At 38.5% G+C, this 21,926-nt stretch overlaps 1 protein-coding gene and 1 long non-coding RNA gene across 33 annotated transcripts in view; one reads left to right on the top strand and one right to left on the bottom strand.

Annotated features, from left to right (window-relative positions):
• The window catches only part of map2 (microtubule associated protein 2), a 331,665-nt gene that overhangs the window by 272,917 nt on the left and 36,822 nt on the right, over positions 1-21,926 (top strand). For 20 of the 32 annotated variants that reach the window (XM_062961372.1, XM_062961363.1, XM_062961338.1 and 17 more), the window contains 4 exons: positions 2,877-3,119; positions 7,260-11,057; positions 11,283-11,489; positions 12,712-12,846. The exons of 6 other annotated variants lie outside the window; for them this stretch is intronic. In XM_062961372.1, coding sequence (XP_062817442.1) covers positions 2,877-3,119; positions 7,260-11,057; positions 11,283-11,489; positions 12,712-12,846 — 4,383 coding nt within the window. The remainder of the gene's footprint in view (positions 1-2,876; positions 3,120-7,259; positions 11,058-11,282; positions 11,490-12,711; positions 12,847-21,926) is intronic. 6 more of the 32 variants (XM_062961414.1, XM_062961399.1, XM_062961392.1 and 3 more) reach the window with 1 other exon arrangement.
• On the bottom strand, positions 1,069-21,241 carry LOC134293550 (uncharacterized). The gene is made up of 3 exons (XR_010000507.1): positions 21,093-21,241; positions 11,507-11,719; positions 1,069-3,749 (listed from the first exon to the last, which is right to left on the bottom strand). It is a non-coding gene; the product is annotated as an uncharacterized LOC134293550 (long non-coding RNA).

Here is a 21,926-nt window from a genome sequence, read left to right as displayed (position 1 = left end):
TGTTTTACTTTTAGGAGGTGGAATATTTTTTCCTTCTTGACAATTATTCGAGACAGTTATATCAAATCTGAAATGATTTCTGGGTTGATTTTTTCTGTTTGTTTCTGCAACATCTGTGTGATGGAATATTGTTTTTTGTAACTAAGAACTACTTACATTGTTCATGTGAAAAGTAATTGAGGGGGACAAAATGTGTCAGAAATAAGGAGTAGGTTTCTAAAATGCAAATTTGAAATTAGAAAATTTCAGTTGGATTTAATTCTGCCTATCGAAAAAAAAGAATTTGCGAGATAATATTCCAAATTTTATGTGCCGTGCTATGTAGTGGTCCTACTTTGACACCACAGTGAACATACCACAGGTTGTTGTTATCTGCATGTGTTGCCACTCTCCATTTCATGTGCAAGAGGAGGAAATTAGGTAATTACCATTGTAAGAACAAATTGTGTTTTTCTACTTCCCCTGAACTTTGCAGTTGATGGTTTGTTCAAATCATATGTCATTAATGAGCTGAGACTATTAAGCCAGGACCATAAAGATTTATGGCTATAGTACAGTTATTCCCTAATTATATTTGTTCAGGTTTTGGACTTCAGCTCCCAGAGATCTCAGTTGCCTTGGTCAATGAGAGGGCATTCTGGGAGCTGGACCAGAGCTTGGGAAACAATGTTAATAGTATGTTATTATATTTGTAATGCTATTAAATAGCATCACATTCTGTATCTGTGTAAAGATGCTGCTTAAGCTTCTGCGCCCTGATCCCATGCAGAGCTCTCCATGTGCCTATAGTCAGAAGTTCATCCTCTTCATAAACTGTTTCCACATACTTTTCAATGGATTGGATAGGACTTCATTTGAATCCTGGCTTAATAGCTTCTTGGAACTGCACCATGTCCATAGAGATGAAGTTCTCAGACAGTGGAAATTTCATGATAAATATGTAACAAGTACATCTGTTCCTATTTTGGTTACCAAAAACACCTTCCTTTATTGTTCCATTGTAAGTGTGCAGTTTAAATATATTCATGATATCTTACTGAATTGAAAGGTAAGGATGTTAAGCTGTACTGTGCCACAAACAGAGCTTTAATGGTTTTATAGTTTCTACAGAGGACCAGAATTATGGTATACATATTGCCAATTGCTGGGAAAGCAGAAAGTGTGTTCCAGACATCTGTTCATTTTCTTGCTCTTACTGCTACATTACAGGGGCAATGTGCCTTGTTTTCCTCATTACCAATAGGGACATCCGAGGACATTTATTTATTCTTCCATTGTAAATATTTCTAACCCACTATTTCATCCTCCAGATCCACAATATGGATTAAAAGCAATATAAAACAATGATCAGGATTTAATTTAATGTTTACCCCCATATCTATTAGCATTGGAAGTAGAATTTTCTTCATCAGCTCCTTATTCTACAACCAAATCATTCTAAAGCACCAAATTATGCTCATTTCCCATGCTTATGGAGCAAGAGCACCCAGGGAAGTTATTTCCCAGTCTTATGAAGCAGGGGTGTCCTGGAAGGCAGAAGGGGTTGCTTATTCTGCTGAAGTAACAGGATTCAAAAGTACGACACTATTGGATCCTGGCCATTAATAATATTAGTAGAAACAATCGAGATAATCAGAAATAACATAACTATTTCTCATTCACCCCAAAAAGTTTTTCTGGCAAACCAAATTTATTTTGCCAAATGTAACTAACTCAGTAATAAAGAATTCCATTAAATTCGACATCTAAGAAATACTTGTCCTCTATAGCTACTCATGGCACATCGGGTAGCCAGTGCCAATATACAGTTCACTCAAAATCAGACACTTTATGTTAAAATACTTGTAGCCACATTCTGAACCACTCTAGAGACACTTCAATGGCAGCTCTATGTGTATCACAATACAGTAATACAAAGAAGTTTAATGTATTTTGTTGGAATACTAACACCTCTTTTTCAAAGCCATGTATCACCACCACACATTTCCATTTTCCATAGGTAATTTAGCCCAAATGTCTTCTACAGTCGTTTCCACTTTGGGAACAATATAACATTTTCAGCTCTCTTTTTCCTCTAAAATGTGCTGTCTGTCTGTCTGTCTGTCTATCTGTCTGTCTGTCTATCTATCTATCTATCTATATTGCATGAAAAGCATGAGTGTGGTTCAGTCATGTCTGAAAGCATAGTTTGCCTGTGAGCTTCCAGGTTCTTCCTTCTTCCTTGGGTTCATATATTCTTTCCCTCTTCCTTTCCTGCTTAACATTAAGCATGGTTCAGTATTATGTACAAACCTTTATTACCATAGCTCTTTGTAACCATAGTCACTTTCTAAATGGAGGTACAATCTGGTTTCAACCTCTGTTTCTAAGCTAGTTATGGTTACTCACAGCTATCTTTCTGCCAGTCCAGATGCAGCAGGGAAGGGATGTGGGAGAAATGCGTGAGCCACCAGATATGTCATAGTCACCAAATAGTGGCTTCATGCAAGGACATAAATTGTTTGGCCTTCCAGATTGTTTGGCCAAGCAGAGTCAATAGTGAGGTATGCTGGAAGCTGCAACCCAATGACAATGGGGGTTGGGATTGGGGTGGGGGTAGTGTCATTATTTCCTCCCATAGTTTAGTAACTGGGCAGCATGTCACCTGAACCTAACCCACAGTTTTCAAGACAGCCAAGAGAGCTACTTTGCTCATAATAACAATTTTTAAAAAATGCTATGCAAGGTAGCATAGCAAAATGGGTAAATCACATTCTGAGCTGAAAATGTTGCATATGGGCAACATGGTTGACATGTCACACCTTTTATTGTCTGTTAGTCGTGAAGATGTTGCTTCATTTTTCCATCCTTTCCCCTCCCTCCTGCTCCCCCCATAGAAGAGGAGGACGAAGACGAAACATCTAAAGCTCCAGTGGCTGAGGAACCCAGACCTGCTCCCCTCCTTGAGGAGGGATGTGAGGAAATGAGTGGTCCTGCTGAGCCTTTGCAACAAGCTGAAGGCTTCAGGGAGGCCCAGCAGGAACCCATTCTTGAAGATCAAGTAACTCGCAATGGGGAAAGTGTAAATATAGCTGAGGAGGCACCCTTGAAATCCAAATTGCCTTCCTTGGGCGAGGAAGGTGTGTCTTCCTTAGAGACCTGCATGTGTTGGCTGCGTATGAGCTGTTCTCCAAGCTTTTTCCACTCTACTCCATTTACTCTTCCCATTTGTTCTTCTTCTGACTAATGCTCTTGTTATTATGCTTGAAGAGTGCATAACAGGCAAGCTGATTGCTGTGTGATGACATGGTTTCCTGCCATTGCAGCTGATTCCTGACTTTGGTTCAAATAAATGTTTTTTTCTACCCATGCTGTGGTATGCTAAGCAGCCAACCAGGTGTACCGCAAAGCCTTTCATCCTTTTTCATTGCTGATGTGTTTGCCAGTCACATTGCTGATCTGTGTATATTTTGTTTCTTTTGTTTTTGGTGCAGAGGTTCATCTGCTTCTCATTTCAAAAAAAAAAACTGATTAATCCTGACTATGACATAAAGAGGCTTAACTTGCAGAAATGGTTTTGTTGGCAGTGTGCAAATGTGTTTTTGCTTGTGCTTCAGTACATTTTGGCTCAGATTCCCTCAGGCTGTTGCTTCTTATGTCATACCTTTACCATTCATTGCAGTCCACCATGACCTTCCTTTGCCATTACCAGAATTTTGAGTTGTTGTGAACTTTACCTTTCTTACAAGCTGAAGACCCACAAGGAAACCCTGCAGTGGAAAGAAAAGTTGCAAGGATACTTGGGATATTTTGGATATCATCATGATGAATATGATTTAAACAATGAGGGTGAAATCCATTCTTACTCACCTAAGCAAATCATGCTGAAAATCTTTTACATGAAAAAGAACTCCCCAGATACTTCTAAATTTGCCCTTCTGGTTATATTGCTTATTTCTAATTAATTAGGTGAGGCTGTGATCCAGAGGTCTGCCTGGGCAACTGATTTGATTTTCACCAATAAGAATTCAGTCTAACATCAAGAATCCCTCAAAATTTCACTCCAAGAATATTTGTGAAATGTTTAGTCAATGCTGAAATAGTTGAACAGCTCCTTTTCTCATCTGAAACTGTACAAATGAGTTCATCTGTCATCCTCAGCTAGCACTGTGGAAGTTGTAGTACAGCATATTTGGAGGGCACAAGGGGAAGAAAGACTGATACAGAACAAACATTGCTGCAAAAAAAATCTACTTGCTTTACCAACTATACAAAATACATGTAAGATGTTAACAAATCAGGCAAAATCAAATATGAAATATCTAAAATTGTGAAAATTATTTAATGGGAATTACATGTGGTGAATTTGGAGTTAGTACTGCAACAAAGCCTGGGTTTATTTTCCCAATAAAAAAATTCCTCTCTCCACAATTTTCACTCTGCAAAATAGCTAGTACATACTAAGGAAATTTTAGGACTTTGGACAGGAAAATTAGGAAAGAAAAGATGAATCCCATCCAGTGAAGCAGCCCAAATGCAAATTCCCCCTCTATGATTGCTGTTATATTTGGGGCAGAAATGATATGGGCTTCTATTTATTATTTGATCTCAGTCCTGACAGGCAAGTCCCACATCAGTGGGGCAGTTTATCAAAATTTTAACCTGGGCTTTAAAGGAGATCTGCAACGTGCTGAACTCTGTCCCCAAAATAAATTCAGCACCTTGGATAGCTCATTTCAAGGTAACAAAAATAACGGGCAAAATTTTTCAGATTATTTTAAACCAGGTTGCTTGCCAGTCATTCCTAGATACAATGTAAGACTAAAATTACAAATTCTTTCATTGATCAGAAACCAATTAAAAAGTAAGAGAAAAAAGGGATGAAATCACAGCTCTTAAATATGGAAGTAGATATTACCACCATTACTAAAGATCTGTGTTGGGGAACCAATATAACAAAGCATATTCATGGGTGATATTGCTTCACTTATGTAGTTACATTTTACATTGAAGGACAAAATGTGAAACAGTGCCTGGAAAAGTTATTTATTTAGATCCCCACTCCAACCACTCTCCCAGCCAGCCTGACCTGTGGGAGAACTTTTCCAAGGTCGTCTCTGAAGAATACTAAAGGAGCCTCTCCTAATGTAGTGAATGGGCAAGAAAATGGCAATGGAGGATCAGCAAAACTGCAAAATTAGGAACAGTGAGGGAAACACTTCATATATTTGCTTATACAATCTAAACTAAGTGCAACATCAAAAAAAACAATACAGAAAATGAGTAGGAAAAAATGGGCTGTGGGCCACTAAAAGTTGCTTTCTTAATTGTATTTTTTTAAAATCAAGTCTCAGGTATTTGATAGTTGTCCACAGAAAGAACTTTTTTCAGAGAATGAAAATAGAGCTGTTTTCCTCTGCAATTCACTTAAGCTTGGTCCAGAACAGTCATGGAGCAAAAGGCTTGGGACAAAATAGCAAGGCTTATTCTCCATATGTTACCTGATTACTTGAATTTACTATCACAAGATAAATTAATTGCCTTTGTGGCTTAAAAAAACATTGTACCAATTCAAAATAGATAAATTGCCCAGAAGCTGTGTGTCCATACCAGCATAGGTAAAATCAGAATCCCCATAGTGAGATACAGTGTTTTTGTGTGATATCCTGAGGAATCTGACTGGCTCTGACTGGAACTAGGATTCTGGGCTCCAAGATGTTTCTCTGCAAATACATTTATTTATTTTTAAAATGTGTACCATATGGTTTGTTCACAATATGGAACAGCTTTTTCTAATGCAAGGTTCTTGTGCCAGCAGCTTGTGTTATGTGTACAACAGCTGCTCAGCACAAGGATGCCTGCCCCCCCCCCCCCCAATTTGGAACAGGTTCTCTGGATCACAGCCCATGTTTCTTAACAGGTTTGTTTAATGGTGCTCACAATGCAATTTGTTGCTGGACTTCATAATATTTCCTAGTTTGATGAAGTAATGAGATCATTAAACACTAATGGCAGCTAGCATTTGGGCGAAATAAATCAAATGCAATGTATTACAGTCAAAATACGGGAGTGTCATTCCTGTTCTGATGAATTATCTTCCAGTTCTTATTTCTAAATTCATAACTTTACCATATATGTTGTAGCTCAGTCTTACCATGTTTCTTCAGAAATAAATCCTACAATACAGAAGTTTACTCCCAAATTAAGTACACAGAAATTCATGGTGTTAAAATGCATCACTTTTTTATTCCTCCAGAATTAATGAAAATCTCATTCTTGTTGTATGCTGAGCTGTAATGGTTCTTATTAAAGTACTTATTGAACATTCAGAATTTTAACAAGATTTTTTTAGTGTATGTTTTAGACATGTGTAAATTGTCATATCAGGTAGTATAATATTTTGTGCAATCACGCCATTAGAGATTTATAAAGGCACAGTGTTATAAAATATTAAGATTAAACAAGATAAGAATAAACATTTGAGTTCTTTTAAAGTCAGAAATGGCAAGGCCAGTTTTTCAGCAATATGCTAGAAATATAGCAATTTTGTTTAAAGCTATTCCAAGGTTTTTTACATTGTTAAAAATGTACATCTTATGGGAATAGCTTAATATAGTAACCTATGTTATGTTTATCTGTAAACATTGGAGAAAAAGAAAATGCTGTTTCTTTTAACAAGTACACATGGGAATATATGCCTTAGCATTATTTGGCACACCTCCAAATAAATTATGTCATTAAGTGGATTTTGAATATTAACCATGCTAATTATTCTGTATATTTCAAGCATATATACTATACCAATATATGACTGCACTCTAGATGTTATATCAACTTCAGGGTATAGTAAGTATAATAACATGAAGTTGTATTTGTTTTTAGTATTAGTACTGTGAAGAAGTTGCCTTGTGATTGATAAGTAATTTTGTATTTTACTATAGACAGGTTTATATTAGCATAGCCCAATCTGCTGCCAACCAGATATCTTGAGATATATGTTTCATCAACCCCTTGCCAGCATTAGCTACAGACGGGGGAATGCAAGTTTATATATATAGGACAGATTATTCTTAATATACTTTTAAAACTTTACCCCTCTAATACAAACATTTTGAAAAATCAACACGAACAGACCTCTAAATAGGTTCCCTTGTTGCATGTGGCCACATTTTGCCATTATGCCATGCTGAATGATGCTGCAAATTAGTTTACTGCTGCCTGTGAATGCTTTAAATAATTTGTTGTAATATCCAGTCAAACAACTGCAGATTTATTTGCAGCCTCGAAGATGGAAATCCATGTCCAGGAAGGGACAGACCTTTTCGCAGCTGAGCCATTAGGCATGAAGGACTCAGAGAAAGGAAGTAAGACTAGTGAGCAATCCTTACATGATGCCTTAGTTCTACAGCCAGCAAAAACAGAATCTATACAAAGAGCAGAATCACCAGACGAAGAAGAGAAGACTCCTCCTACTCTCCTCGAACAGACTTTGGATGCCAATCACCAAAAGCAGGAACTCAGGGGTTCTGTAAAAACAGATATTGATTCTACAAGAGACTCAGATCAACATCAAGAGCAAAAAGATTTGTCAACACAGTGGCACCAAGAAGGTCAAACAGATGAAATAGCCACCACATCCCAGAAATCTACCAGCAAAGCATTACCCACAGAGTCTAAAGATTATCAAACTGATCTTAAAAGATATGACTTTCCCTCTCCAGGAAGCATAGGTTCTTCCTCACTGTCAGAATTAACAATGGACACAAGATCTACAGTTAAAACTATCTTTTCATCTGATACTCTGCCAGGTGCTCATCATAAATCTGGGTCAGTAGAGACTAACAAAAGAATACACATATCTACTGCTTCAGACATTGCCAAAGACCTTATGAAAGATCATAAAATGGACAAAGAGAAAATTAAAAAACAGGAAGAAGACTTTGCAATAGCAACTATTCCTTCTTTACCACCAGTTACAGAAGAAACAAGTGTGCAGAATGTTCCTCTTTGGGAGGAAGAGAAAGATATGACAGAGGATGAAAGTGATGAAGAGGGGTACTCTGTTTCCAGTAGACAAAAGCATAGAGCATTAGATGATCAAAGTTTTGTGGCTTGTGCTGACCAACCCACTAAAGGAGCCATAGGAAAAGAAGCTGAAAAAGAGGGAAAACACAGCATGGAGACTTTTGCTGACAGATTCAGTCAGGAATTATTTCCTGAAAAAGTTGAAGCATCTTTAAATAGACATGCATTGTCTGAAATTGAGAACCCCTCTACTGAACCAAGTGATGAAACTCTGCACAGAAAAGATTCTGGAAAGAATTGTAAAGATGCAGAATTTTCTGTTGGAGATTCTGACACTCACAAAGTGCAGGTGGAAGAAGACAAGTCAGGAATGTCTACCTATTTTGAGACTTCTGCTCTTAAAGATGAATCTGTAAAGAGTGACATACTACTGCATGGTAGTGATTACTATGAACTGAGTGACACTAAGGAACAGACCTATGACCCTTACCATAAAGATTTCCTTTTTGCTAAAAAAGACACTGAGGAATATCAACCAGACTCGTACCAACTCCCCAGTATACCCACTCATGAAATAGGATACAGTACTCTTGCCCAGAGCTTCCCAGAAGATGAACCTAGAGAACCCAGTTCACCTAAAGAAAGAATATACACAATTGACCCCAATGTTTATGGGGATAAGAGAGAACTCCACAATAAAAATAAGGATGATCTAACTCTAAGCAGAAGCTTGGGGCTTGGTGGAAGATCTGCCATAGAGCAGAGGAGTATGTCAATTAACCTACCAATGTCCTGCTTGGACTCTATAGCATTGGGGTTTAACTTTGGACGTACACATGACCTTTCACCTCTAGGTTCAGACATTCTAGATAATGCTAGTGGAGATGAAGGTGATGACTATTTGCCAGTCACCACCCCAGCAGTAGAAAAAACTCCTACCTTCCCAACAGATAGCAGGGAAGAAGAAGAAGAAGTAGTAGTAGTAGAAGAAGAAGAAGACGAAAAAGAGAAAATTGAGGAGCCAATAATGAAAGAAGAAGGAGAGATTCAGGTGGAGCCCTCGTGCGAGTCACCCTTCCTGGGCAAAGATTACTATAAAAATGGGAACGTAATGGCTCCTGACTTACCTGAAATGTTAGACCTTGCTGGCACAAGGTCAAGACTGGCATCTGCGAGCACAGAAGCTGAGGGAGCACAGAGCAAGTCCATTCTTTCGGAGGGACCAGAAGAAGACAGCAGTACAACCCAGCACCTTATGAAAGATGAAAACCACATGACTCTAAAGGCTGACAGTCAACTGGAAGATTTAGGTTACTGTGTTTTCAATAAATACACAGTACCAATGCCATCACCAGTCCAAGACAGTGAGAATTTGACCGGAGAGAGCTGTCCCTTTGATGAGAAAATTAGAAGAGGTGTCATTACAGATCTCTCACTAATAGAAGTGAAGTTGGCAGCTGCAGAGAGATCGAAAGAAGAAAAAGAGGCATCCAGTGACTCAGTCCTTTTAGGCAAAGACTTTGAACAAGAGAGAAAAGCTATTGATAAACTAGACACTGTGCTAGAAAAAAGTGAGGAACCTACTGATTCCAAAGAAGCCTATTCTTCTGAGGATGCTGAGCATACAAGAGTAAAGCCTGATTCAACTTTAGAAACTGTAGATGATAAAAGTCTAGCTGGAGTGGAAGAGAAAGTGTCATTGATAACTCAGAAAGAGGAAGATGACATTCATATCACTAAGACTGGCACACCAGAAATCTCTTGTAAACCCGACTATGATGCTATAAAGCATGATTTGGATTCTGCTGCTCTGCAAGTTGAACAGGAATATCAAAGTAAGTTAGGAGTTCATCCAGATGAATCTGTCTCAGGGCAGAGCACAGTGGATCGAGACAAGATCCCCTCTGTATTGCCTGAAGAACCCATTGTATGTGCAAAATTAGAGCCATGCCCTATTAAGGATGCCACTAAATTGTCTGAAATTGAATTCAAAGAAAAAGGTGCTAAGCCTGATCTTGTGCATCAAGAAGCAGTAGATAAAGAAGAATCGTATGAGTCAAGTGGAGATAATGACCAAGCCCAAGAGGGTTTGCCTGGAGATACTTCAAAGCCATATGTTGGAAAAATAGAACCAGAAAGTCCATCACTCTCAGAAGAGACTGTGTCACAAGTGCTAGTAGAACAACAAGTTGTAGAAACAGAGGTATCAAAAGCTACTCCAGAAGAAGCAGCTGAAATTCAAATGGAGAACATACCGCAGTCAAAAACAGACCAAGTGGAGTCTCTGGAGTTAGCAGACTCTGTGAAAACTGAAGATTTAGTTCATCATTTAGAATATGAGAAAAAAGATGTAGAAGGAGAACAACAGAAAGAGGTTAAGCAACCAGAAGAACATAAAGAGGTTAAGCAAGCAGAAGAACTCAAAGAAGACATTAAAGAAGCAGAAGAATATGAGGAGACTCAGATAACAGCAAAGCAGGATGAACTGAGTAAATTGGAAGAAAAACATGAGAAACAAGATAAGAAAGAAGGAGAACAGGAAAAGATTAGACAAGAGGAAGAGATTAAGCAAGAAACAGAACAAGAGGAAGAGACTAAACCAGAACAAGAAGAGAGTAAGCAACCATACACAGAAGGAGACTTGGAAAGACATGAAGAAGAAGAAGCAGATGTCTGTCAAGCTATCCCTGGGGAACTACCTGAACTCAAAGGAGTAATAGAATCTGTTGTTACAATTGAGGATGACTTCATCACAATAGTACAGACAACGGTAGATGAGGGAGATGCCAGCTCCCATAGTGTACGGTTTGCTGAAACCCAACAGGCTGACATTGAAGAGGAAGGCATCCATCCTGAAGAGGAGGTAGACATGGAGGTGGTTGCTGACATCAAAGAAGAGAAAAAAGACACCTCTTTAGAAGCTCCTGGTTCTCCTGAGAGGGAAGAAGTCCCCTTAACTGATTATAAAACAGAGACGTATGATGATTATAAGGACGAAACCACCATTGATGACTCGATCCTGGACACTGACAGCATATGGGTGGATACTCAAGGTGTGCCTTATCCTTTTTTCATTTTTTTGCTTCCTGAATAATTTTCTAATAATTTATCAGTAATAATTTATATTAGTGCATTCAGGAATGTTTTTTTTAAATAATGTCAATATGAAAAAGCTTGATTTCTCTTTTAAAAATTGAACTCCCAGTGAGACAAAATTCACTTTTTCACTAATTCTCTTTTTATTGTTGTTCTTGTTATAATTTACTCTGATCCTACAGATGATGATAGGAGCATCATGACAGAACAGTTAGAGACTGTTCCTAAAGAGGAGAAAGCAGAGAGAGAATTGCGGAGACCGTCTCTCGATAAGCATAAAAAAGAGAAAGCCTTAAAAACTGGGAGAGGCAGGATTTCTACTCCTGAAAGAAAAATAGCTAAAAAGGAACCTAGCACAGTCTCCAGAGATGAAGTGAGAAGGAAAAAAGGTTCATTTAATACTCACTCTTTTTCCTTTAATGCCGTACTGTGAGTTGTTCATCTGTAGTATTTTAGCAGTACTGTTAACACATTACAAAGAGTCATTTGTGTCGACAGCAAGACTTGCAGTTCATTATACTACTTCCATCATTCCAGCTGCATGCTGGTGGTTTTCTCTTATAGACTATCTCTACATTATACCTGGTGCTCCATCTTCATCTTACTAGGACGAAGTAATCTGAAAACAGCAATGTCAGCGTGAAAACATATACACCATACATTATTTAGCATTTGATTTGTAAATCGCTTCCAATACCCAAAGGGTAACCAAAATCTAATGAGAAGGATAACAATTTTCAATAGTTTATGTATTAAAAACCTTATAAATTACAAAACATTGTCACTTCCATATTGGAGTGAATAAGAATGATAAGAAAGCTGGGACATTTAATTACTCAAACCCCCAAAGGAGAAAATTATTAGTCTGCTGACCAAAAGATGACGAAGTTGACACCAGGTAAACCCCCCTGGGGGATCATTTCATAGTTCTTTATTTCATGTGCTTAGCACTATAGCTACCTAATAATATTCCCATTTCATTAATTGTCATATTTGTCACATTAATCGTCCCACTACTCCTTCTGTTGTACAAGAAGACCAAAAAATAAGAGGGAAGGTAGAATCTTCTCAATGACTTCATGGGGATTTGAACCCTAGTCTATAGCTGACATTCTGAATCAGATCACAGAGGTCAATCTAAAGTTGGTCCCAGAATATGCAGATCTGTGATTGACCTACAATCACCTTTTTTTTTTTTTTTACAAAAAAACCCCCAGTTTATACATCCTGATATATATCCAGAGGTCACCTAACATTGAGACTATCACAAAACTCCAGAAAATGAATCAAGATATGGTTATGGTTTCCCAACCCATGACAGCATAACACTGATGTGCAGGCTGCTTAGGGAGGCTTTTATCCCACCATTCCGACATGGCTATGGGCATTTTGAATGGAAGAGATATATATGGTGGGTGATATTTGATTTCATATGATGTCATTCCTGCTTTAAGCATCATCTAAGAAACTCCGGACCTCAGCAGATTCAACTTCTGATTGAATGGCTGACTTGGCACCAACTGTCAGTATATTGTCATGTTGAAATATATTTCTATTTCTATTCCTTAAAAAATTATTTCTGATTGTGTGCTCTTGTGTTTTTGTCTATAGCTGTATATAAGAAAGCTGAACTTTCTAAAAAAGCTGAAGTTCAGGCTCACTCTCCCTCCAGGAAAATCATTTTAAAACCTGCTATCAAACACACTAGACCAACTCATCACTCCTGTGTTAAGCGGAAGCAGACAGGTGACTGTGCTGTCTTGAATTTATGCAACGTGGCTGGCAAACATAGACATTACTATTGGTGTTATTATTTGTAATCTCATTGCTCTACTGGCTGCTCTAGTTTGGATTTTTTTTCCTCTAAGAATTTTTCAGCTGTCATGAATTATTTTTTGTGACATTCTTTTCAATTATTTTTTTAACAGAGACCATGATCATGTATGCTTGCCGTGCTTGGATTTCCCAAGTTCTGTAGTTGTTTCTTGGCTTTGTGGTTTGACAGTGGTGTTGTAGAAACCTGTCCATTTTGCTTTTTATGGTTATTTTAAATTTTATTTTTGCTCTTTTCTGGTGGGAAAGTGCTAATGGCTTTAAACCATTTTCTTTTTTATCTATTTCTCGTTTTTCCCCTCTCATGCATAATAATAAGAAGCATTTCAACATTATTCCAACTTGTATTTTTATTGTGTGTACAGGCTTATTCAACTCAATCACTGTTTTATGTATTTAAAAAGCAAAAAGCACAAATCCTGAAGAGCAAATGGAGCTCTACCATGAAGCCAAAAGAGAAGAACCCGACAACCAGGAGAAGTGGACATGCTTGGCCAAAATAACCTTCGTGAAAACTTATCTTTGCTTGCAGTGAGGAATCTGTGAAATATAGGATGGATTCTGGAAGTTCATGTATATTTATGATCTCATTTAGCATATAAGATTTTTGAGATGGGCAATGTTTTTAGTTAAAATATAGCGCGATAAATAGATACCGTCCACAAAAAACACCACATGTGCAAATCCCGTTGACTCATAAGAGAAGATTTTAATTTTGGATGAAACTAGTGGTACATATGTATGCTTCTTTCTTCTGTCATTCAAATTCACAGACTTGCACACAGGGCACTTCCAGAAAAGAGTAAAACCCACACCAAAGTAGGTTTTAAAAACCTGCTTTGGTGTGGGTTTTTGTCGCCACAAGGGCTGCCAAACACAGGCTTTCCTGGGCAGGGTGTCTAGATGACATCTCTGTAACTACCGGGATGGTACCCAGACACCCGGAAGCACCTTAAAATAAGCTCTTAAAATGTAAAACAACTTACCCAGCTGCAATTAAGGTACTCCTGGAGTCCTCCTAGTGCATAGAAATGATGTGCCAGGAGATCGGGGGGGGGGGGGGGAGAAGAAAATTGCTTATCTCCCCCCCCCCCCCCATATCTCCCAGTATGTCATTTCTATGTGCCAGGAGGACTCCAGGAGTACCTTAATGGTGACCAGGTAATTCTTTTACATTTTAAGGGCTTAATTTGGGGGGAGGGGGTGGGTGCCCTCTTGGTTATCCGGGCTCCTGGAACCCAGAAAATATGGCTGTGTCGATTGGTCCCCAGGATCACGTGGTGCGGTCCCATGGTCCAATCCACACAGGGCTCACACCTGGTAAGGCCCAGATCTTACCTAAGATCCGGGTCTTACCAGGTATCTAATTAATTCGGAAGTAGTTCTGAATTAATTCACTTTTCCTGGAAGCGTAATTTGTACACCTCTGGTTAAAGTGTGACAGGCTGCACATTTTTGGGCCTGTCTGGAAGGGCTTACAAAGAAACACTCTGTTTGCAATCCTGCATAGTGCAAAATAAACTAGTAGGTACACATGCAAATTAGCATTAGGTCAAGTCACATACCACCCCAACTTGCTGAATACCTCCCCCCCCCCCCCCCCCGGTAAAGCGCTAAACCGTAGGCATTGGAAGGGAGATCTTAATTTTTGCATGTAAAGTGGCTTTAAAGTATGGGTATCCAGTTCCACCAATTTCCAGTTAATACCAGGGCTCCATGGCTAAGAGAAACAAGGTTTCACTTGGGCCTATTATGTCATGGTAGGAGTGTAGCACCTTGTTACACAAATACTGTTAGGTGTGGTACAGAGCTAGAGGGGAAACATTCCTAATTGGCTGGCAGAGAGCCTTCTGTAGGTCCAGTAGCAGTTCAGGGTCTGGAAACACACCCATCATGTAATATATATGTTACGTAGAACCACATGGGGTTCATGTCCTAACAGGAATGGCAGCCAGTATTGCCTGTCATATTACCTATTTAGCCAGGTTTTATCCACACTTTGGGCTCATATAGCTGGTGCATTCATTTTGTGCCCATTTTCACCATCTGCAGACCCAGAAGTTGTTCTGAACCACTAACCAACCTTTGCTGCTTTTTTGGCATCTTTTGTGTCATCCTAAGGGCCTTCCCTGTGGTCTTGGGTTTTGGAATAGGATGGTGCTAATCTGGCATGCCTGTTTCATTGTTATCTCCTTTTGAGGCATGATGGAAATGGAATTTATCAAATCAAATCAAAAATCTTTAATATGGTCATAGACCAGCATAAATGGAACTACGGATGCGTCCCTCTGCATTGATGGCAGGGGCACAGGAGTTGTCTCTGCTCCACTATCCACTTCCTGGTGTACAATATGATTGCAAAAATTCAGCTTGTTAAACGTCCTCAGCTTTCTCTTTCTTTTCACACTAATGAAAGAAGCTTGGAGGAGGAGCCAGGGCTATTGTAGGCCTTGAGTATGAAATCCAGCCCCAATGCAGTCAGTACTTAGTTAAATCTTTCACATTCATGCAAGAATGCGAGTCAACAACATTGGAATAATTGCTCAGGATTTCCCAATCATGGGCTAAATTAACTGTGCACTGAGACATACATGTCATAAGCAAAGTCCCATCAATATGAATCAAAGAAGTAGGTAAGTGTTGCCCATCTAGGATTGTCACATGGACATTTTCTGTTGTTGCCTTAGCTGCTAAATGAGGTGTCACTTCTGATCCACCTAGTAGTCCTATCAGCCCCAGGAAACATTCCTGAGCAGAGTTTTGATGTACCACTCTAAAAACCTTTTCTTTGTTGTCAAGTGGTCTGAACAAACATTAGTATATTTTTATGTAGGCTTTGTACATCTTACAACTCCCCATGCTTAAAATGAATATCACTACCCACTTATATGCCAAACTTAGAGATGTGTGGGGATCAGAATATATAAGATGCTGAATTCATGTGTTGAAAGGATGCTCCCTCAAGTGGTGAAATCTACCTGATCCTAAAAAGGCACATCCAGCATTTCCTGTGCTCATCATATATAATCATGTAATAATGCATCTCAGCTTATTATTATAGAGATAAACAACAGAACATCCACCTTATATCTACTCAAACCCTTCTTAGGGTGTGTTGCAACCTAGTGCCAGATACATGGAGAGGAACATGTTTAGGGGAGAGGCAAATGCACACTAAATTTTGGAAGATGACTTATGATAATCACATAGAATGACCCTTCTGTTTGATAACTGGAAATGATTTGAATCCGTAAATGATTCTGATACTGCAGTTTGAATCTGTCATGGGATCTGTCCCAAATTCTATATCATTCAGAATATAGCTTTTTCTACACACTGTGCAGGTCAAACTCTCACATCTCTATTTTAGGAAGGTGTTACAGGCATTTTGCAAGGCTGCTAGAAAAAGAGCTTCTATCTCATACACACAGGCCAAACGGGCAGTCTTAAAAGCCGTGTACAAACCTAAAGGACGAAAGTTCGGATTCAGGGCTGACTTATAAGATCATCTCTCTTAAGTTAGCAAAATAAAAGAAAAGGTCCTTCTGTTTCACCTCATTCTATGAACAGGAAGTGTAGTGACATAGGGAGCGGGAAAACTGAACATGTGGGAAACCAATTTAATCTAGTCTAAAAGAGCTATTTCTCTAAAAAGACTGTATCAGAACATTCCTTTATTTATACCCCCATATCTATCCTTCCAGCTTGCACTAGAAGTGGGGAAAATTTCCCCCTCCTTGCGAGTTAAACATTCTCTCTGATTATCTAGTTTGAAGAGGAGTGAAATCATAGGTAAATGTTAATTCCTTCTTCCCTCTTGTACATCATTGTACATGCAAGTCCGTTATAATGCAAAGCAGAAATGCACCTCATCCCCCTCTCATTCCTTCTCTCTGCTAATTTAAATATGTTTGACTAGCAATAGCCAGATTAGAGGATAGACATATCTAATGTCAGAGGAATTAGTACAAGACAATATCTACGATGAAACATTCATATTTCTTCCTTTCCCTTTATAGAGAGGTGTTCACAAAGCATGCTAAAACACAAACACTTTCAAGTGAGAGACAATAAATTGCTTGCAGAGTAAACTGCCATTGAGAAGAGCAATAAATACACATACTTTATAGAGTAATCAGATATTGAAGGACTTTACCAGCAGAAGTGTGATTATTTGTAGCTAGGTGAACTAAGGCTTCACTTCTAAATCGGATTGCCGAGACTCATATTTCTAAAGCAATTCTGCTACTGAAGGGAAAATATGCTAACAGTTTCTAATCATACAATCATGGTCTTGTCTGTTTTAGCATCTTTGTGGCCTCTTCTCTAATACATGAATGTTAATTCAAAAGTTTATAGAAAAATGAAATTGAAATGTGCTAAGGAATTTCCCTCTTTAGACAGATTTCCATCTCAGTGGAAATCTATTCATAGCTCAGTGGACAACCATTTAAAGTTCTTGAAGGATAACAAGCCTCTAGCAAGAAAACTTGTGATGAGTAGTATTGTGTAGGGCAGCAAGTGCACCCAACGTAGAAATACAGATGTCAGAAGCCATTTAACTGTGTTAAACATTACTGAAAATTAAATAAAGTTATTTCATTTAGAAATAAGCACCATTCTTAAAGATAGCACCTTCTGCATTCAGTTTTCCCAGTACTTTTGCATTCCTTCATACAAATACTATTATCATTATATTTATTTTTATTTCCCCCTTTCTCCACATAGGGATTCAAGGCAACTAACAATGACATGACGCAATACAATACCATTTAAAAACAAGGCAAATGTGTATACATATAAAAAACAATTTAATATTTGTGTCATGGGTGAAAAAGTTCAATTAAAATAGAATCAAAATATATTTAACATTACATTTAAAACAAGCCCCCCAACAAATCCCACTCACAGCTTCCCCAAGGCCCATCCACAGGGGGGCCAAGACATGGAGTTTTACCTAAGGTGTCCTGAAAGACCCAGGTCTAATCTGTGTAACCTCCCCCCTCAATCAGCCTGGAAAACCCAGAGGGCTGTAACCCCCTCCCCCAACCCCTTAAAACCCCCTTAAAAATAACAAATAGCTTCCCTGTATCCAGAGCTCTCCTGGTGCATAGAAATGATGCACCAGGAGAAGGGGAACCAGAGCAAAATTATTCCTCAGCCCCCCTTTTTCCTTGTGTATCATTTCTGTGTGCCAGGAGGGCTACAGCACCAGGGTAAGGGTGGCCGAGTAAGTTATTTTTAATTTTAAGGCTTTTCTGGAGGGTTTTCTATGGTGTCTGGGTACCCTGCTGGAAGGTCTGGAAGGGCATCTAGACTCACATCCCCCCCCCCCAGTAAAGTGCAAGTTTTGGGGGGAGATGTGTGGACTTTAACCCATATCCAATTGGGTTTCTTAAACCAGACTGGGTGTGGGTTAAAGGCCTGTCTGGAACCAGCCTGAGTCACCTGTCCTTTCTCATCCCCCAAATGCTTGATGGCAGAAATAAGTCTGGATTTGCTTGTGAAAGGTAAGCAGGCATAGGGCCATTTTGGCTTATCTTGGGAGGGAATTGTGGGAGCAGCCATGCAAAAGGTGCTCTCCCTTTTCCTCACCTTTTCCTCATTTGAGAATGTGGTGGGGCAAAGAAGACGGCATTTTAGTGGGCAGTCATTAATGCTACAATCCTATAAGTATGGACTTCATCCAACAGCTTTAGGGCTCCATTTCCATATGTTACAGAAACAAGCCCAATGGGAATCCTATGAAAGCCATCACATGATGTAAGGGCACTTCCGGTGGGACTCCATGGAGCTCCATTACTGCAGCGCATGGAAACAGAGCCCTAAAGCCATTTTCAGGAGTTTGGTGTTGCCTGACTTCAAGCAGGGGAAGAAGAAAGGACATGGGATTATTGGCCACTCCAGAAGATAGAGAGAGAGCAGTAAAAGAAGGAAGATGTTTCCTTCTGTTTTCCCCTACTTTCCTCCCATTCATCTGATGAGGCCCTATGTTTCTCCTGATTTGGATGTAGAAGTAAATCATGACTTCATGAGACATGCAAAAGCCATAGTAGCATTAGGCCTGTCCGCAGCCACTAAAAACTTTCAATTTATTTTTTAATGGAAGAAAGGAGGATTCTACAAACTGAAGGATTACCATGTAAGTGTATCCAGTGGATTTTCCATTAAGTGTCAGCTTAATATAAATAAAACATCTCTTTTTAACTGAAAATACAAGGGGGGGGGGGGACTCAAGCATAAGCCGAGGATAGGAAGTGCAACAGCTACTGGTAAATTTCAAAATAAAAACAGATACCAATAAAATCACATTAATTGAGGCATCAGTAGGTTAAATGTTCTTGAAATTTGCTGTATTTCAAAGGAAAACAGTAAGCTAGCTCTGTAAGTGAAAAAATAGGGTCAACAAAAACAATATGGTATCAACAATAACTTTATAATAATAATAATCCTAATAAAACTTCATTTGTATCCTGCCCTATCTCCCCATGGGGACTCAGGCCAGCTTCCAACATAGTAACAGGTAAACATTCAATGCCTATATAAACAATACAGAGCTAGATATAGATCTATAATTATATATACTAATTTCACAAATGCTTTCCCCCCCTGAAACATTTGCAAATCCTCTCTCTGCATTTCCCTACTGCAAAATTTGCAAGCCCTATATATCTATGTTTATATCTATCTAGACATCTCTCTCTATATGTGCGTGTGTGTGCATTTCCCTGCAATATTTGCAAGCCCTATATATCTATATTCATATTTATTGAGACATGTCGATATATATTTGTGTGTGCATTTTCCCCCTGTAATATTTTCAAGCCCCATATATATTCATATTCATCTATCTAGAGATCTCTTTATATACATCTATATAGGATTTGCAAAGACTTGCAAACATGTGAGGGGAAAATTCATATATAAAATTATTTTTTTATATATACACTCATATACATACACACAGAGATATACAGATATGTAGGTACCTCTATATATTTCTCTATATATCTATATAGGATTTGCAGAGACTTGCAAACATGTGAGGGGAAATTCATATATGAAATAATGTATACATATAGATACAGATATACAGGTACATAGAAATCTCTCTCTCTCTCTCTCTCTCTCTCTCTCTCTCTCTCTCTATATATATATATATATATATATATATATATATATATATATATAGCAAAGACCTGCAAACATATGAAGGGAAAATTCATATATAACCTTAATGTATATAGCTAGATTGATACAGATCTATAGGTACATAGGAATTGCAAAGGCATGCAGGGGGAAATGCCAATACATCTGTAGGCAAGATTAACAAATATTTCAGAGAAAAATGTTTGTATAAGATTAATGGATATATGGTTTGCAAAGACTTCAGGAGAAACATGCATATATAGAGACATATTTGTAGATCTATGGGTCTTTCAAAAGCCAGTGAACACTTCCAAGGGAACAAAAATGCACATAAAAAGTTAATACGTTTAGATACACAAAAGGCCAGGAAATTGTGTGGGTTTGAAAGAGAGCCATACAAACAAGGAGGAAATGAAATATGTCTCCTTTCCCTCCTTCCTTCACTTTGACTCAAACGGCTTTTGCAATAAAAGTAATAATAACAATAATAAATCCTGCAGACTTTCAGGGGGCTCTCTGGTTTTTCCCCCCTCCAACCAAGCAATATTTTTCTTTTTCCTGACCTGCAAGGCCTTCTCTCCCTCTCCTTTCCTTTTTCGAAACATTCCCTTCTCCCTCTCCCTCCCTCCCTCCCCCCTCTCTTTTTCTTTTTTTAAACTAAGAGTTTCCAAAATTGGCAACTCCAGTCTAGGAGGAGAGGAAGGAAGCTTTGGAAAAGAAAACACACTGTTAAGGGAGGGGAAGAGGAGAGAGAAATATATCATATATTGCAAGCAATGGCCTCTAGGCTCCACTGCCCAGCTTGACTCCATTATAAGCCGAGGGAGGTTTTTTCAGTCCCCAAAAAGGGCTGAAAAACTTAGCTTATTTTCAAGTATATACAGTACCTGGGCACAAATCTCATTGGATTTATCAGTGGGACTTCCTTCTAAGCAAGCTGGGGGTCTTCAAATGACAATAATAGAGTCATTATTCTTAAAGCCAAAGAATAGCACAAACAACAAGCTTACCTGCAGTTACTACAAATGTTGAGCATGTTCTTGCTAACTGTTTATACACAACATGGAAGAGATAAGAAAGAAAACTTTAAGAAAACATTTCAAATCCTCACTATCAGCTGAATATTGCCTTAGTTTGTACACAACTCTTTCATTGGATGAAAATTTAACACCTTGCTTCCTTTGTGACATCACAACCTTCATATCGCAGGCCAAGCAGAAGCATCATCTTAGGCTATGAACTGAGGCAAACATGTATTAGGGTTATCTTCTTCACCTGAAATTCATGGTGTGCGCACCAGAATTAAACATGTGTGTATTGCATGATTAAACTGTTAGTTGAGCTCTAAGGGACAGGGTGAAGTCATGATCCAGGTTTATTGTCCAGATGGAGGAATTGTTATGTTGTCAGGTAAGTTAGCAAGAAAGTCTGCCTCATGTTGAAGCAAATGGGTGATCTTCTGATCCTGATTTTAAAATAATATGTTATTTGTGTAAAATGAATAGGAGATCACATACACAGGCAAGTTACAGTGTAACCTACCAGATATTTACAGGTGGAACCATACCTCCCTTCCCAATCTTTCTCTTGCATTTACCACAAAATTTAATCCAAGTTAACATAGAAAGCTATTTAATTGAGGTTTCTGTATTTTTTAAAATAGTACCATTGCAACATCTGTTTGTTACAAAGCAATGGATCCCTGGACAACTTGGGTAAATGCCCACATTTCTTGGGTCAATGGAAGTCTGTTATGGTCCCTTCAACTCAAATTAGAGATACTTTTATGAATGGAATGTTAAGCCTTCTTGCTTCTGAAAGCTGCTAGTCATGGTACCATCTTC

The sequence above is a fragment of the Anolis carolinensis genome, chromosome 1 (assembly GCF_035594765.1).
Source record: "Anolis carolinensis isolate JA03-04 chromosome 1, rAnoCar3.1.pri, whole genome shotgun sequence".
Taxonomy (NCBI): domain Eukaryota; kingdom Metazoa; phylum Chordata; class Lepidosauria; order Squamata; family Dactyloidae; genus Anolis; species Anolis carolinensis.
The sequence above is the reverse complement of the archived record's forward strand: the minus strand, read 5'-3'. Positions and strand labels throughout refer to the sequence as shown.